At 41.5% G+C, this 18,224-nt stretch overlaps 1 protein-coding gene across 4 annotated transcripts in view; it reads right to left on the bottom strand.

Moving 5' to 3' along the window:
• The window catches only part of LOC309567904 (epsin-1-like), an 85,766-nt gene that overhangs the window by 49,782 nt on the left and 17,760 nt on the right, over positions 1-18,224 (bottom strand). For 3 of the 4 annotated variants that reach the window (XM_082273431.1, XM_082273433.1, XM_082273432.1), the window contains exons 4-5: positions 5,986-6,072; positions 4,637-4,934 (exon numbers count right to left, since the gene is read on the bottom strand). In XM_082273431.1, the coding sequence (XP_082129557.1) occupies positions 4,637-4,934; positions 5,986-6,072 (385 nt within the window). Of the gene's footprint in view, positions 1-4,636; positions 4,935-5,985; positions 6,073-14,289; positions 14,362-18,224 lie in introns of all 4 variants that reach the window. The other variant, XM_082273434.1, reaches the window with a different exon arrangement.

Genomic DNA, 18,224 nt, shown 5'->3' with positions numbered 1-18,224 from the left:
TGACGATGGAACCCATCACTATTGCACTTAGATCGTCCCAGGCAGTTGGAGCTATCTGTGTAAGTTCCATAAAGGAATGCCTGGCTCTATATGCTGATGACCTACACGGATGACCTACTTTTATTCCTCAAAGACCTGGGTCAATCGTTACAAGCAGCGCTAACCATTCTAAATGAGTTTGCCAAGTACTCTGGACTTAAGTAAACTAGGGGAAATCATCTATACTGCCCTTCGATGACAACTGAAAATCAATGGTAAACCCCAACCTCCCACTACAGTGGGTCACCTCCCTCACTTATCTGGGTGTCCAGATTACCACTATCTCACTTTAAACCTTCTTCCACTATTGACACAACTTCAATAAAATATACAGGCTTGGAAAAAAACATGCCATGTCGTTGTTGGGGAGAATAAGTCTTCTCAAAATGAAGGTATTGCCAGTTATATTGTACTTTGAGGCACTCCCCAATTTGGGTACCCAAATCATTCTTTAGGTAGCTAGATAGTATTGTTGGATCTTCTCTGGTCTCCTGGATCACCTCGCATAGGACTTAGGGTTATGCAAGAGCCCTGGGGCCAGGGAGGATTGGCATTGCTGGATTGCCAAAAATTCTACCTGGTGGGACAGATGGTGTTTGCAAAACGCTGACTAAGGACAGATGTTTGGGGACTACCCCCCCCCCTTTGGATGAATCCTACCCTGTCACATGTTTACTATATGCCTGACCATGCAATCTGGGCGACCAGAGGTATCAAGACCCTGGGAGGCATCACTAGGGAAGGGGATCTCTTAACATTTGACCAAGTGAAGGCGAGACATGACTTACCCAACTCCCACCTGTTTGGATTTCTACAACTAAGCCATGCTTTTAATAGCCAGTTTCATGAGATGAAGGTGGAGACCTTGCCATCAGATCTTGAGGGCTTATCAGCTGAAGATGTAGCCACAACTCTCTAGGCTGTTTAAAGAACTATTCAAAAAAAGCCTGCCTGCTGTGACTAAATGTACGGAAAGGTGGGCAGCAGGGGTACAAGCTATTCAGGGAGATTAGGATGACCTCTGGGGAAAAAACTTTCAAAATCGCCTAGTAACATTCAGGGACAGGCTAATTCAATTTAAATTTCCCCACAGAATTTACTACACCCCAGCCAGATAGCAAAAATCTATCCTACCTCTTCAGCGTGTTGGCGTTCTACTTCATATTTTTTGGGGGTGCCCTCAGATCCAGAATTTCTGGACTGAGGTCACTTTCTTTGCCTCTGAGCTACTGATGGTTCCTGTTCCACTGTGGGCAAGGGTTCTCTTTTGGGCTTAGAGGAGGAGGTGGTGCCATCTGTTGCACATTGAACTCTCCTAAATATTCTCCTGTTTTATGGAAGGAAAGCCATACTTCTGCACTGGAAAAAACAGTTAGCCCCCTCCGTCTTTTTGGAAGGGACTGGTAAACTCCATGATACCATTTTATAGGGCAACATATACAGTATCTCATAAAAGTGAGTACACCCCTCAGTTTTTGTAAATATTTTATTATAGCTTTTCATGTACACTGAGGAAATTACATTTTGCTACAATGTAAAGTAGTGAGGGTACAGCTTGTATAACAGTGTAAATTTGCTGTCCCCTCAAAAAAACCTCAACACGCAGCCATTAATGTCTAAACCACCAGCAACAAAAGGGGAGTACACCCCTATAGTGAAAATATCCAAATTGGACACAATTAGCCATTTTCCCTCCCCGGTGTCATGTGACTCGTTAGTGTTACAAGGTCTCAGGTGTGAATGGGGAGCAGGTGTGTTAAATTAGGGATTATCGCTGGCACTCTCTTATACTGGTCACTGGAAGATCAACATGGCACCTCATGGCAAAGAACTCTGAGGATCTGAAAAAAAGAAAAATAAATGTTGCTCTATATAAAGATGGCTAAGGCTATAAGAAGATTGCCAAGACCCTGAAAATGAGTTACAGCACAGTGGCCAAGACCATACAGCGGTTTAACAGGACAGGTTCCACTCAGAACAGGCCTCGCCATGGTCGACCAAAGTTGAGTGCACATGCTCAGCGTCATTGTCAGTGTCTTTGGGAAATAAGACATACGATGGCTACCAGCATTGCTACAGAGGTTGAAGGGGTGGGGAGTCAGTCTGTCAGTCCTCAGACCATACGCCTCACACTACATCAAATTGGTCTGCATGGCTGTCGTCCCAGAAGGAAGCCTCTTCTAAAGATAATACACAAGCAAGCCCGCAAACAGTTTGCTGAAGACAAGCAGACTAAGGACATGGATTACTGTAACCATGTCCTGTGGTCTGATGACACCAAGATAAACTTATTTGGTTCAGATGGTGTCAAGCGTGTGTCGCGGCAACCAGGTGAGGAGTACAAAGACAAGTGTGTCTTGCCTACAGTCAAGCATGGTGTTGGGGAGTGTCTTGATCTGGGGCTGCATGAGTGCTACCCGCAATGGGGAGCTACAGTACATGCCAACGTGTACTGTGATATACAAAAGCAGAGCACGATCCCCTCCCTTTGGAGACTGGGCCGCAGGGCAGGAATCCAACATAAACCCCAAACACATCTCCAAGATGACCACTGCCTTGCTAAAGAAGCGGAAGGTAAAGGTGATGGACTGGCCAAGCATATCTCCACACTTAAACCCTATTAAATATCTGGGGGGAATCCTTAAAACAGAAGGTGGAGGAGCGCAAGGTCTCCAACATCCACCAGCTCCGTGATATCATGGAGAAGTGGAAGAGGACTCCAGTGGCAAACTGATGCTCTGGTGAATTCCATGCCCAAGAGGGTTAAGGCAGTGTTGGAAAATAATGATGTCCACACAAAATATTGACACTTTGGGCCCAATTTGGACATATTCACTTAGAGGTGTACTCACTTTTGATGCCAGCAGTTTGGACATTAATGACTGTGTGTTGAGGTATTTTGAGGGGACAGCAAATTTACACTGTTCTACAAGCTGTACACTCACTACATTGTAGCAAAGCATAATTTTTTCAGTGTTGTCATATGAAAAGAGCTAATAAAATATTTACAAAAATGTGAGGTGTGTACTCAATTTTGTGAGATACTATACACCCAGGGGATGTGGAAAAAAAATTTGATAAAGTATGGCAGTCATGGCTTACCCCAACATCTACTGTAGGGCAGTAACCTACATCAGGAATGATATCTTGAGATATAATGACAGAGCTGGATAGTCCATATTAGCTGAAGACCTGGTTGGGAGGGACACACGCCTTTTAATACAAAAGACGGGAAGGCTCATAGGGAAACGGCATCTACACACATATTCAAGATATCTGGTGCACTTTGCATCCTGAAAGTTGATCATATTTGTATCTTTCAAGTTGTAGGTTGAGCTGGTTTGGGTTGAGGGTGGGGTTATTTTTCTCATTTTACAGAGTGGTTTCAGGTCTAGTCTAGATACTGTATCACAACCTGGGGGCTTCGCCTTAGGTGGTGTATCCTTACTCTGCCTTTAAGGTCGTATTGTTTTATACTTTGTGGTATGTATGATGTGAAAATCTTAAGAAAAGAATATATATATATATATATATATATAATCAAATTGTATATTTTTTTCCAATAAGTAGCCTCTTCTCACCACTCCTAAATGACAACAGCTAAAATGGTATGAGAAATCCTGGGATGGGCATCAGAGCTCATAGCAACCATTGTAAGTTTACTAAATGATTGATTATATAAAAGAATGGAGCATTTAGTATATGGGAAGTAAGGATTCTTTATTTCTTTGTTTTTTTAGGTCAACCAAAAGACTATTTTGTCCCATCACTCCCTGATGAAGCAAACTATTTGATATGAAAAACAAGTCAAAGAAAAGCCTCTTCCTTGCCCCTTCACTGAAATAAATTAATCGGTGCAAAGTGACTATGAATTTATGATGCAAATATACAAATACATCTTTATCTATAGAGTTCTGAAAGGGACAAAGATTATGGGTAAATCTACAACCTATTACTAATAAGCGCTTGTAAAACAACTTTTTAATAATTTTAATGGAACAATAAAATTAAATTTTACATATGGTATGGGATCACAAATAGAAGGGGTGATGGTGTGCCATTAATTCTTCCACACTTATGCTCTGTGGTACCACATTCTTAATGGTACCACTGTGCGCCTTGCCAATGTACATGCATTGCAGCGCACTACTGTGTTGTGGTTTACTGCAAAAAAATAGCACATCCACCTTTATTGGAGTGTTTTGGTGGGTTAGGCAGCCCAGGAAAATTCAAAGGAATGGGCCAACATAATGCACGTTAATATATAGCATAGGGTGTGCATTAAAGCACTGAAACAGTGTGAATCTAGCTCTAATAGTTTAACATGTATAGGCACAGACTGCTAAAAGGAGAACCCTTTTAACAAGAAGAAAAAAAAATAAAAAAATAAAACTACAAAGCAATTATTCATTTAAAAACAACCATTTTTACAAAAACAAATAAAACAATAAAACCAACAGCATTTACCAAGTACGTCTGTTCATCTTAAGAGTAAGAAACTTGTGGGATTCAGAGCTAAAAGCATTCATAGTTCATTCAAAATTCTGTTTTACTGCTTTGACCCACACAGCTAGAAAGTTGTTTAAAAAGCACCTACCCCCTGGATTCCAAGGATCGGAGACCGACTTGGCTTCGATGGAAGAAACAGCTGGTTTCCCTGTCCATGGGTCGCCAGCTGTACCGGCAGACTGGACACCAGCACCCCACGGATCTGTGCTTGCACCTGTAGCAACCGGAGGGCCTCCCCAGGGATCAGACACGACAGGTACTGTAGAAGTTGTAACTGCCCCTGCCCAAGGGTCTGAGGAAGGAGCAGCTGTGGATCCCCATGGATCTGATGCAGCGACTGCAGCAGGTGGAGAGTTGAACACATCTGCCAAGTCCATTAGTGAAGACTAAAACAAACCATATAGAGATAAAAAAATAAAAAAAGACATGATTATCAATAGGATACTAAATGTGGGCATAGACTTAGAGATCTTTCACTGTTTATTCACGACAAGGGGACAGGTTCTCTTGGTAAACCAAGAAATACTGTGCATATCCATGGGCTAGACAGGATGATTGAAGCAGGAGACGCCAGGGAAGGCAAATATCGGGCCAAATATTTCAACAAGAGTAGAGACGAGGTTGGACGCCCTCCAAACACTTCTCGGTGAACTTCCAGGCTGGGTCATTCAGAAACAAAGAGGTGGGATACTGGAGACATCAGTGCCCAAGTGTAACACGCTGAGAAAGTCTGCCTGTTAGATTTGAGCCAGCCACAGATGGCTTCAGCAGGGACTGGCCGAGATTTAAACCATGTATGGGCAAGGCTGACTGTACCCAAGTTTATCAAATGATCAACTTAGGTACAACTAGCATGTCAGATTTTTCATGTTATTATTGTCAGCGGATGTAGCAGCTAGCAACAATCACTGTGTCCTCCCGGCAAGGACACTCCCCGTGCCCCCCGCTGGGAGAACACAACAGCTCCCCGGAAGGGATTCCCCCATCAACACAGTCAGTGGTTGCAGGAAAAGAAAATTGCACTACCTATGGCTTGCTTTACACCCTGGGACTACGTAATGCAAATATTTGCTAGAACATGAAATCCTACTAGGAAATGGCTTATCAGAGCTCAGAAAAACACGTCCACTCTCCCTAGGTCACTAAATGTAACCGAGCAGATACAAGGTAGAGGGGGGGGTTACAATATTAAAGGGCAGACCTTCAGTTTTCTGGGTGTTTATTTACCCTGAAGGCAAAAGTATAACCCTTGGTTTCTAACCATCAAGCTGCGTCCTAAAAATCAAAGAAATAAGCAATCATGGCGACTAGGTTTACATCTGCCTTGATAGACTTTAATTAAACTTTATGTACAGTATAGAAGTGTGCATGCAAATCAATATTTTGTCACAAAGGGTCTACCGATTCTGCAGAAATGTTAAGGTAAACTGAATTCACCTCTTCCTGCTTGGTTGGAGCCTCCTTTTTGCTTTCTTCAATGGCCATCTGGAGTCTAAGGTCATCCCCCCGCCTGATTCTCTCCTCCTAATATGAAAAAGAATACCATAAATGAGCCCCTTTGGACAGGTACAGCCACTGCATGAAAATTGTAATTGATACTACAAATCAACTTTGACAATGTCACATTATGATATTCCAGAGTGAAGTATGGATACAGCAATCTTGCTAAACTTTTTTAACAAGCAGCTCACATAATCCAAATTTTTTTACAAGTTTCTGAAAATTTTTAAAGCCTACACCTATTTATTATGAAGGCTTTACTGCTGGAATAGCTGCAAGCCTGTTATATCTGGTAACTTAAAATTGTACACTGGCTCCATCACTGGAACAGTTAGTTTTTGGATTCCAAATTCGTTTAGCACGGAATTAAAAATGAGTTGTCCTGGGTTTTTCATAATTAGATACTTCAATGATTAAGGTTTTCAGTAATCAAAGCTGTGTTTGAACAATAGATTTCTATACTATATGGTAGGTCCAAATATGAGTTGTATTTGCCTTTTAAAACTCTGATAACATGTGATAATATAAGGAACTACTAGCTAAATGAAATGAATAACACCTTATACAGGTATATATAGTATACGTTAAAAAACATAGCAAGATTGCGGCTTCTCATGAAAATGTATTGATACCAAATAGCTTGGAAAGGATCGAAAAAAGGAAAAGAGAAAAAAAATATATATATTTCCAAACAATTTAGCGGGAAAAATGTTACTTTCTGTACACTAAAAGATACCTGGGGAAGGGCAAAATTGGATGCCATTGCCAGCAATTCAATGTATATAGTGCGCAACTGGGCTTATTTAGCTGGATAATGCAAAGTGGGAAAGCTTGCAACAAGTGTGCAGAATAAGCATTCGGATCATCCTCTTGACTATATACTGTATGAGGCGTGTACCGGGTAAGTGAATTAAAGTAATAAGGCCAGAGATAGCCAGATAACTAGTATTTGCAGGAGTCAGGCAGCCTCAGTATTTTAGTACTACATTTTTTTTAGTTGTAGATTTAGACAGAGTAAAAAAGGCCTGAAACCTGTGAGGTTTGACTGCAGTACATTAAGATCCATTGTTGACATTTCCACTAATGTCTTGTCTCAATGACCAGTAGGGTATTGTAATAAGCAGAAATTCTAGCTGCCTCTTGATGAAGTGAGTTTTCCATAATTCCTTATGGATACTTGACTAGGGAGCTAGTAACACTTCCTCCGTAAGCCAATACGGACATTGCCTGATCTTCCCACATTATCGGTTGAATACAAGCAGACCCGAAGGCGATGGTTCTCACTTGTCATGATATGCTTTTATATGCCACGCGCTTGTGAATAAATTACTTGTTGCTTTTATTTTCAAATAAAATTTATGTCGGTAATGCGCTATGTCGGTGCGCCCTTCTATTGTCGTTTTGCAGTCTATGAGGATACCCATTGTCCTGAGGGGGCAACAAGGCCATTGGGGAGGACTAAGAATTGTTATACTGTACGCTTCCAAGCATGCCACCTGAGCACAGGAGAGTGCTTTTGGATTGCCAGTAACACTTCCATCAGCTCCTAGAAGATGTTTCAAGGTAATACTGTATATAATATACTTCAAAGAATGCAACAGTGCCCAGTGAATTCAGGGGAAAGGTACAGAAAGCATCAAAATCTGATCAGGGATGTAACTTCCTAATTAAAAAAAAAAAAAAGGAAAATAAATAAAAAACACACTCAATACTCCCCTTTCCAAACTGTCTTTGTTATTGATTATTAAACAATTCAGAACATGCACATTTGTCATTAGTGTTGCACAACATTTACTGTAAAATAAAAAACAGTGCTTTGTGCTTGGAAGGCCAAAGTAGTCCATTGACGGTAATAATTAACAGTTAAGCATGCAATAAAGCAGAAGGATTGAGGAAATAAGTCACATGAATGATCTGTAAATGGTCTACCAAATATAACACACCAGTGTGGATGTAAACTATCATGCAATCCATTTCACAAAAATGTGTATGGTAAACCCTTTGTAAAAGAAAAGAACACCTCGTAGTTCACAATTATGAACCAGACAAAATACTACCCTGTAAAGACTTAAAGGACAACCACACATTTATTTTATAAATCAATATTGTGATGAGGCTAGCACACTTATTACACTGGTAATATACAGTATCTTACAGAAGTGAGTACACCCCTCACATTTTTGTAAATATTTTATTATATCTTCATGTGACAACAAGAAATGACACTTTGCTACAATGTAAAGTAGTGAGTGTACAGCTTGTATAACAGTGTAAATTTGCTGTCCCCTCAAAATAACTCAACACACAGCTATTAATGTCTTACACTGTTATACAAGCTGTACACTCACTACTTTACATTGTAGCAAAGTGTCATTTCTTCAGTGTTGCACATGAAAATATGTAATAAAATATTTATAAAAAAGTGAGGGGTGTACTCACTTTTGAGAGATACTGTAAATGCTATAACTTGTTTCCACATGAATTAAGTTTTTCCATAGTCTTCACTCTCTCTCTAAACAACCAAAAAACAACAGCGGCTAACATCACTGATCAACCAGGCTCCTTTGGAGGAATGACTACACCAGAAGTACGTTCCTGTGTTCTACAGGTCCCAGCATTCAATACATATGGGAAAACTCTGCTAACCAAATAGCTAACAGGAAGGTGGGACAAAGAGGGGAACCAATTAGATAAAACACAAACATTAACAAAATCTTGCTTGCTTACTGGGTATGGTCAGCTTCACTCAAGTATGTAATGCCAGAGATGGGTGTATTGCTCTTCCGTTTGGTGGGCATACTGAGGAGATTTAACCACACTAAACAGATAACAGGTGGATGGGTCACACTAATGCAGGCCATACATGGGTCGAATTCTGAACAAATTTTCTTTTGAGAATCAGAAATTGTGTGTTTTGTGATCCGATGGTGCCACCATTGATTTCAAAATTCGGTCAACCAAGCCTTCAATTTCACCTCATGTTGCTACAGAAATCTTTTTTTGTGCCTGGGAATCCACTTTACTTTCTATGAATTTTCTTTTCTTTCACTCATGTGCATTTCTTTTTCAGTTCTAATCCAGGCACGATTCTTCCACCAAATTCGAACAAAAATGCTTAGGTAAGATTTTCTAAAGAAACATTTTGAAATTCTACTCCTGTATGGTCAGCCAAAGGCACATATGTCAAACACAAGGCACACAGGCCAAATCTGGCCCTCCAGGCCTTATGTGCTCCGCGCTCCCAGTTTTGCAGCAGGAACTCCATTCAACCAACTCTGGCTCTCACCCTCCGCTCCCCGCTTTCACTTGTAAACACAAAAGCTTTGTGTTTTCAAGGGACAACTTTGCTCTAAGCGGCCCCCGGAAATAACAGATCTCTGCACGCACTCATGGCAGGGAGAGGTCTCCAGAATCTGAAGGAGAGAACAATCTCCAGGCAGGGTGATGTAGAGCCACCTACACAGAAAGGTACTAGAGCCAGGCAAGATAGAGAGATGCGCAGAAGCTTCAGGGAGGGGAGTTTGGATTTCACACTGTGCAAAGTGTGAAATCCAAACAAAACCCTGCTCTCTGTACGTAGCATAATCCTGGAGCACTGCACTCTGTACGTAATGCACTCCTGAACCCTGCATTATGTACGTAGCATAATCCTGAGCTCTGGGCATAATACACTCCTGATCCCTGCATTTGATATGCAACATAATTCTGAGCCCTGCACTCTGTACGTAACGCACTCCTGATCCCTGCACTCTGTATGCAACACACTCCTTAACTCTATACATTGCATAATCCTGAGCTCTGCATTCTGTACGTAATACACTCCTGAACCCTTTATGTAGCGCACCCGAGATATAACGTGGCCTTTAAAAAGGCAACAACACTGCTACTACGCCCTGCGACGAAATGGATTTCGACACCCTGGAAACTAAGGGGGAGCAGGCAGGAACAAGTTTCTTCAGATGCATTGAATGCTAGGACAAAGAGTATACGACAGCGCTTTCTGTGTACTTGTTGCTCCACATGAGCCTGGATGGTCTATAAGTTATGCAAGTTGTCATAGTTTTGCTTTATTTTTGAAAAATCTCATTTTAATTTGGAAAAGAAGCATAGCACATACAGGTATTCTGCGGATTTAATAAGTGTGCTAGGCTTATTACAATATGGACACTTACAAAGGCGTGGTTGTCCTTTAAGAACCAATAACGTAAAAAAAAGCACTGTTTCCTATGTATCAATAGTATATCTATTCTATTTAGTTAATTGGTACCCCAAAGTCCTAGGTCACCCTTTCTCCCCTTGTGGTTCGCATTAGTATGTATCAATAATAGTTCCCATTTGTTAGTAAAATTACCCACAGTTTGACATTTTAGAATGAAATTGATTTCATCACTTAGAAAAGGGGTACTCCCAAGCATCAGAAATAAGGTGTCGAAAATACAAGTATTTCAACACTTCTTAAAAGAGCACTGGCTCCAATGGGGATATAAGGTCCCAGAAGCAGAATGACATAAATATGCATAAGATAAGCCTCTTGCCTCCCATCATTCTCGATAAAGGGAAACTAGCTGTAAAAAGGCTAAATATACACTGAGAAAAGCATTGGGAAATTCAAGGAACTGCTACACAGTTGTGTATGTCAAGTCTACATATTCGCTAGGCCAACAAGCAGAAGTTGAATATATTTCAAGCTGTATGGTGAATTGGCAGAAGGGTGTAGGATATTAGATGCCAATTACATTTTCATTTGCCAAAAGCTTCAACTAAAATGTAACAAATTTAATATGTAATAAAAACAAAAAACGGTTTGATCAAGTTTAGTAAAAATCCACATTTTAACAGGTCTTAAGCAAATACCAGTATACCAAGTATTTGAAAGTCATGGGGATATTCACCTTTCTACACTTACCTTTATTTCCATTTTCCGAGATCAAGAAACCCAAGATGTAAACACACACATACATTATTTCTTTACATCATGAAAAGTTTTCAATCAGCTTTAGATTACAAAACATGCCTTCATTTAGAACATCATTTTGGTTTACAATCCAATATAGTAGAAGATTCAGAAGATAGAACCTCAAATGAGAACTCTGTACACATTGCATCTGTCACAAAAGCCTTTCAGAATAATTAGTACTGAAATCCATACAATACACACAAGCGGCGGGATTAAGTTAGCATGGTTAATTAACACACAAAATACAAAAAGGCACCAAAGATTCTTAATTGCTAGAATAAGCAATGTATTCAGGGAAAGTGTTGGAATGACAAAAGCTCCAATTACAGTAAATCAAAGCAAAAATTAATATTTAGCATATAGATATATAGAAAGAAAGCAGCAAATTGACTTTAGGGCTTTAGAGATCATAAAAAATAAAAAAATAAAATCAACAATAGTTACTTCTCACAAGTTGGGCTGATTAGAAAATAGACTGTTTCCAATAGGACCAGTTTTAATAATCATTGGAAAAAAGGTTATACATGCTGTATACACCAGTAAATGGGGGTCTTAAAAAAAAAAAAAAAAAAAAAAAAAAAAACTTTAAATGCATGCTGTATTGCACTTTTCAGTGCATTTTGGAATGCTTTTTTTGGAGTGAGTTTTTTTGGACCAAGTCTTGACTGTAAGAGTCTATACAGTAAGCAAAGGCACAATTAAAAGGGGATCTGTCACAAAACTTGGCACCAGTCTTGAAAACCACGAAAGAAAGTAACTATTTTCTAACTAAAGCCGGCCATCTACAGTTCAGCAGGAATCGGCCAAGATTCAAACCATGTATGGGCAGGCTGAATATACTGAACTTAATAGATCGATCAACTTTGATACAAGCAGCCTGGTGGATTTTACATGCGATTATTGCTAGCGGCAACCTTGGTTGAAGGAAAGAAATTTGCCCTGTCTATGGCTGGCCTTTAGAGCACACATACTACCTCCATAGCAGTAACATAATTGGCAGCTACAGACATTGCTACTATACACTATATGTCCATAAGCTTGCTGATACCCGATTACCACACCTACTATATAGAAAAATGTAGGCACCCTTACCAGTTATTGGATTCAGGTATTTCCAGTTAAGGGTAGTGTTACTACTGCAACATTGTAGACAACTGTGTGCTTAAAAAAAAAAACTTTGTGGTAACTGTTTATGGAAGGCACTTTTCTGTTCACAAAGACTGGTCCAAAAAACATGGTTTAGGAGTTTGGTGTGGAGAAACCGGACTTTTATCCTACTGAATGCCTTTCAAATGAGTTGGAATGATAATTTAAAAGCAGGACTTTTTGTCCAGCAAAAGTATGCGACTTCATAAATGCTTCTTTGACTAAATGGACACTAATTCCAACAGATCCACTCTATAATATTGTGGAAAGCCCTTCCAGAAGACTGGAGGTGGCTATAGCCTGAAAGGGATAGCCAACTCCATATCAATTCCCCATAGTTTGGAATGAATGTCCAAGAGAGGTTTGATGGTCAGGAGCAAACAGACTCCTGGTCATAAAGTATACATTTTGTGGTACTGTGACAGATTACCTTAAAAGCCTAAGCTTCGTAAAGAAAAAAAAAAAAAAAAAATAGCACAAGGGACATTACTTGCAATGTTTCCCTTGTACTGCTGCTTTAGTCTAAATCTTTCTTCCATCGATAATCTTCCTTGAGGGCGTAATAGAGCAGAGGGACCTGTCAAAAGCACTTATCAAAATTGTTGACTATGACTGTCTTTTCCGCTCACCTCCTCCATACACAGAAACTGTATTATAGCTTCTATGCATGAAAAAAAAAAAATCTTTGAGTTGAGGGTGGGCAGATGAATGAAAGCTCTGCCTCCTCCATTCAAAGTTTTGAATTTCATAAATGCTATAGTACAGCTTCTAAGAATGGAAAAGGTAGGTGTAAAGGGCAGGTATAGCTGGCACTTTTGATGAGTGTACATGACCGGTCCCTCTGCTCTAATAGCTTACACAGCAACAGAAAATTATCATTAGGAGGAGATTAAATTAAAAGCGGTAGTATACTCATTTTTGTGACTTACCTACAGGTAAGCCTATAATAAGGCTTACCTGTAGGTACAATTAACATCTCCTAAACCTGCACGGTTTAGGAGATATTTGCCCTGCATGCAGTCGCTGACGCTAGCTGCGCATGCGCTCTGAAGGTCCAGCGGACCTTCAGAGTTCCTTGCCGGGCACTTGCCGGAAAAGGACTTCATCGCGGCTCCGGCCACTCACAGCGCCGGAGCTGCCGAACCTGGAAGAGACACCGAGGAAGCATGTCAGCTCCCACAGTGGTGTCCAGGGATCCGCGTCGGGGCTTAATTTTAAGGCAAGTATTTCATAATGAGCTAGTATGCGATGCATACTAGCTCATTATGCCTTTGTCTTGCATGTTTTTTTTTTTTTTTTTTCTCAGTATACAACCACTTTAAAGCAGCACCCAGCAGCACAATGGACATAATGTATTGACTGTAAGTCATGTTCCTTGTGCTGAAATTTAAAAAAGAATTTTGATTAAACTTAGGCCTTAAATAACTTTGCAACACAAAGTGTGGCCCCACGTTATTGATTCTTGCATGGGCCCACGTTCTGAACAGTCCAATATTGGGTATACATGTAACATTACAATCAATCATTTGCGAAAACAATTGTTTTGTTTTAAAGAAAATAAATAACTGTTTGCACCAAGGCAGGCAGCACCTCCTACATAATGGTTTTTAATCAAAAAGAAAAAAATTAGGACCTAGTTGAATATTGTATTTGACCAAATTAATCCGTTATCCGTTTTGAGCCCAAACTCATTAAAAACTAGATTGTCACCATAACCTTTTACTCACCACATTGCTGTATCTGAAATCTGGCATTTAAATTGAACCTGTATGATTTGACACACACAAAAAAAAAAAGTCTGCCAAGAAAATGTACATGGCAGAAAGAGGAAAGAGTGGTTTTCATGGGAGGTGGAGATGGTTTATACATCTATGGAAGTGCAGTGCATGAGCGGCCAGTACCTCCCTTGGTGTGGACCAACACTCAAACATATGATCTTTTCTCAAACTCAAACCTAGTGGTCAGCAAAAGAAGGCAGACAGGGGTTAGTGGTGGTTAATTAGAACCATAGAGTTTATCCTGTCTTTTCAAGAACTAGAGGAAAACAGGACAATGGACAGACTGCTGTCAGGGGACTGATTGTTATATTGGCTATTAGAATTATTTTGGTTTTGGTTACAAAAACGCATTAGCTCTACCTTGTCGTGTTCCTCTTTGCTCAAGCTAAGTGCAAGCTGAAGCTGCAATTCGTCTTCGGACACAGGCGGGGGCTGGGAAAGAAAAACAAAATAAAAGCACAAGACACACCAGCATGGTGGGAAGAGAACCACAAAAAATAACACATGGAAGGAAGGGGAAAATAGGCAAATAAGGACAGATGAGTTCAAACATCATAAACTGCCATATATACCACAGCTTCAGATCTTCTAAACTTTAAGACACTGGACAACATATAAACAAAAAAAAAAAAATATTGTAAAATTATGTATGGCAATATTATATAAAAAAAGTGTTCAATTGGCAATTTAAAATTTTATAGGGGGGGGGGGAAACTAGGTTTAATTCTTTAATGCCAACCTTCCATGGTACTTTGTATCATTAATTCCAATTTGTTGCCACAATGGTAACACGTGGTAAGCTAAGAGATAGTGAACAACCAGCCATAAATACCTACTAACCTACGGTATTCATTTTTGAACAATCTAGGCAGAGTTTGAAAGGCTGAAGCTGGGAATACTGCAGCCAAAAACCAAAAGAAGAACAAAACAACGGTTAAATGTAAATACAGATAGGTAAACCAAACCTCAGCAAAAAATGGCACATGCTGGTAGGAAGTAAGGGGTAGAAGAACAAAAGTTTATGAACTGAGAAGGGAAAAGTAGGGTCTTTCTACTGGTCCAAAAAGGAACTGTAACTGGAATTAAAGCTAAATTTCAGTTATACCTTCAGTCTTGCACAGTTGTAAAAGGCTCTGCTCCTGAACTGAGATTGCTCCGATTACACTGCACACTGAGCTCCTCAAGCTTCAGCAAGTCAGATAGAGCCCACCTCATTCCCTGTCTGGAGGATGTCCCATCATCACCAAAACCCAGTAAAGAAAAAGTGTATTACCATGTTTATTAGGGGAAGGGGGTTGGGGTACCAGGGAAGTAAAAATCAGTTTAAACTTCAGTTTCATTCACTCAGATACGGAGGTCCACAGGAAAGTAAAGTGGTTCCTGAGGACAGCTGAAGAATCTGACCTTTGGCCCTGAGCATAGTAAATCATCAATCATCTGCAGAAAACCTTCAAGTGTGCAGGAAAAAAAAAAAAAAAAAAAATGGGATTTTTGACTTACCGTAAAATCCATTTCTCTGATGTTCATTGACGGACACAGCTCTTAAATCTCCATAACCGCTGGGTTATACTGCCCCCTACAGAAGTACACTAGGCAGAAAAAAAAAAGTCTGGCTACGCTCATGGGCAGTTCCAGGGGGTATACTCCCTCTCTCTGCTATAGGCAGTTTAGTTACAAGCAGGATCAGAAGAATTACAACTCCACAGAGGGGTGGGTGTTGTGTCCGTCTATGGACAGAGAAATAGATTTTATGGTAAGTCAAAAATCACATTTTCTTTTTCATTCATTGACAGACAGCTGATCTCCATTACTTTTGGGACGTCCCAATGCAGTTTTAAACATGAGGGGTGGAAACAGCAAAAAAATTCCCAAGGCTAAACAGTAGCCAAGCAGGCAACAGGAGCTCAACCAAAACAACTGGAGCCCACCTGAAAAAAACAATACACCCACAAAGAGGATCAGGTCATCTCAACAGCAGCTTGCAAAACCTTGGACAAAAAGGAGCATCCTCAGATGTAAACACAATTATAAAACTTTGGAGAAGTGTGCACCGACAACCAGGTGGCCGCCTTGCAAACCTGTGTCACTGACACCTGATGACGGAAGGCCCAGGAGGCGCCAATCGCGCTAGTAGAGTGCACCTTAACAGGCAGGGAAAGGAGGAAACTGACCCTTGAAATAGGCCTGAATCATTGTCTGTCTAATCCATATGGAAATGGTTGCAGAGGAAACCGACAACCCTTTACGAAGCCCATCTGTGAGCACAAATAGTGAGTCTGACTTCCTGAAAGACTCTGTAGCTGTCAGGTACACCCCAATTGCTCGGACGACATCCAAGGCATGCAAGGCAATTTCCTTCAGGTGTTTAGGCCTGGGACATAGGTAAGGAAACACAAGGTCTTAATTCAAATGAAAATCAGAGACAACCTTTGGGAACAACGGACAGGGGCGAAGAACCACCTTCTCTCTGAATCACCAGATAAAGTGGACAGGATAACGCCGCCAGTTCCGACACCCTGTGCGCAGAGGTGATAGCCACCAAAAGAAAAAAAGGCAGACTTCAGGGACAGTGTAAGCAAGGGAATCTACCGAAGATTCTCAAAGGGAGGATTCTGGAGGGCCGAAAGCACCAAATTGAGGTCGAGAGACAGCAACGGAGACCGCACTGAAGGAACCAAAATGTCAGACACCCTGAAGAAAGATAAGCACCAGGGAGTGTGTGGCCAAAGGTCGTTGGAAGAAGACCGCCAAAGCAGACACCTGGCACTTCATGGTACTCGGCCAATTTCTGTTCAATCCCCCTGTTGAAGGAAGATCAAGAGGCAAGCCACCGAGGAGGAGCGAGGATGAGCCCTAAGAGACTCACAACACGCAATGTAGGTCTTCCACGTATGATGGCAGATCTTCCAGCTTAGAACAGTATAAAAATCACCAACTCAGAAAAACCTCTATCCTTCAGCACCTGGCCTTCAACAGCCATCAAAGCCAGAGACTGTAAAGCAGGATGGAAGATCGGTCCTTGGGACAGCAGATCCTCATTGAGAGGAAGCTTGCAAGGAACGTCAGCGACCAGCCGCATCAGATCGGCATACCAAGCCCAGCGAGGCCAGTCCTGAGCTTCTAAGATGACTGGAATCCCTTCTGCCTCGATCCTGCGTAGAAGTCTTAGCAGAAGCTTGAGAGGAGGGAAGACATAAATCAGACGATGCTGACCCCACAGGGCCACCAGTGCATCTGTGGTGTCCGCCAGAGGATCTCTTGACTGAGCCTCAAACCTCTGCACCTTTCTGTTGAGCCAAGACACCAAAAGATCCACCTTGAGCATGCCCCACAGGAAATACAACTGAGGAAACACCTTCTGATGAAGGGACCACTCCCCTTGGTCCAACGCCTGTCAACTGAGGTAACCTGCCTGCCAGTTTTCCACTCTGGGAATGTGCACAGCGGAGAGGGCTGGAATGAGTCGTTATGCCCACCTTAGAATGCCAGCTACCAACAGGAGCCGCTAGGACACTTCTTGTGCCCCCTTGGTGATTGACATAAGCCACAGCCGCGACATTGTCCGATTGAATGCGCACTGGAAAACCCTGAAGACGATCCGTCCAATGGTCCAGACACAGTCTGAATGCTCGGAATTCCAAGACATTGATCAGTAGTCTTGACTCTTCCGGTGTCCAGATCCCCTGAGCAGAATGCTTGCCGAGGACGCCTCCCCAGCCGGGCAGGCTGGCATTCGTGGTGACTACTGTCCAATACAAGAGGAGGAATGATTTGTCCAGCCGAAGCGCCGGAGAATAAAGCCACCATATCAGGGAATCCTTTGTTCCCAGACTCGGCCGAATCTGATTGTCCAGAGACATGTCCAATTTGGCCAGAATCTCCCTTTGCAGGGACCTCATATAGAACTGTGCAAACGGAACTGCCTTGAAGGTAGACACCATCAGGCCCAGCATCAAGAGGGATGACCATCTGATGGACAGCAGGAGACGAATTGCAGCCTGCAATTTCTGGGAGTTTGTCCAGAGGAAGGAGCACTCTGGCTAAGGCCGAGTCCAGAATCTGGCCCAGATAGTCCAGCTTTGTGGACGGAAACAGAGCAGACCTTTAAAATTGCCAAATGCAGCCGAGCGCTGCAGAGTTTGTATTGTGATCTCCAGGTTTTCCACAAAAGCAGTAGGAGACTCCTCTCGCAGAAGGAGATCATCCAAGTAGCCCAGCACCATGATCCACCATTGCCGTAACAAAGCCAGCCCTAGACCCAAGGAGTGGAGGCAAGACCAAAGGGTAACGCCACA

The sequence above is a fragment of the Pelophylax lessonae genome (genome assembly GCF_965119305.1).
Source record: "Pelophylax lessonae genome assembly, chromosome: 12".
NCBI lineage: Eukaryota > Metazoa > Chordata > Amphibia > Anura > Ranidae > Pelophylax > Pelophylax lessonae.
The sequence above is the reverse complement of the archived record's forward strand: the minus strand, read 5'-3'. Positions and strand labels throughout refer to the sequence as shown.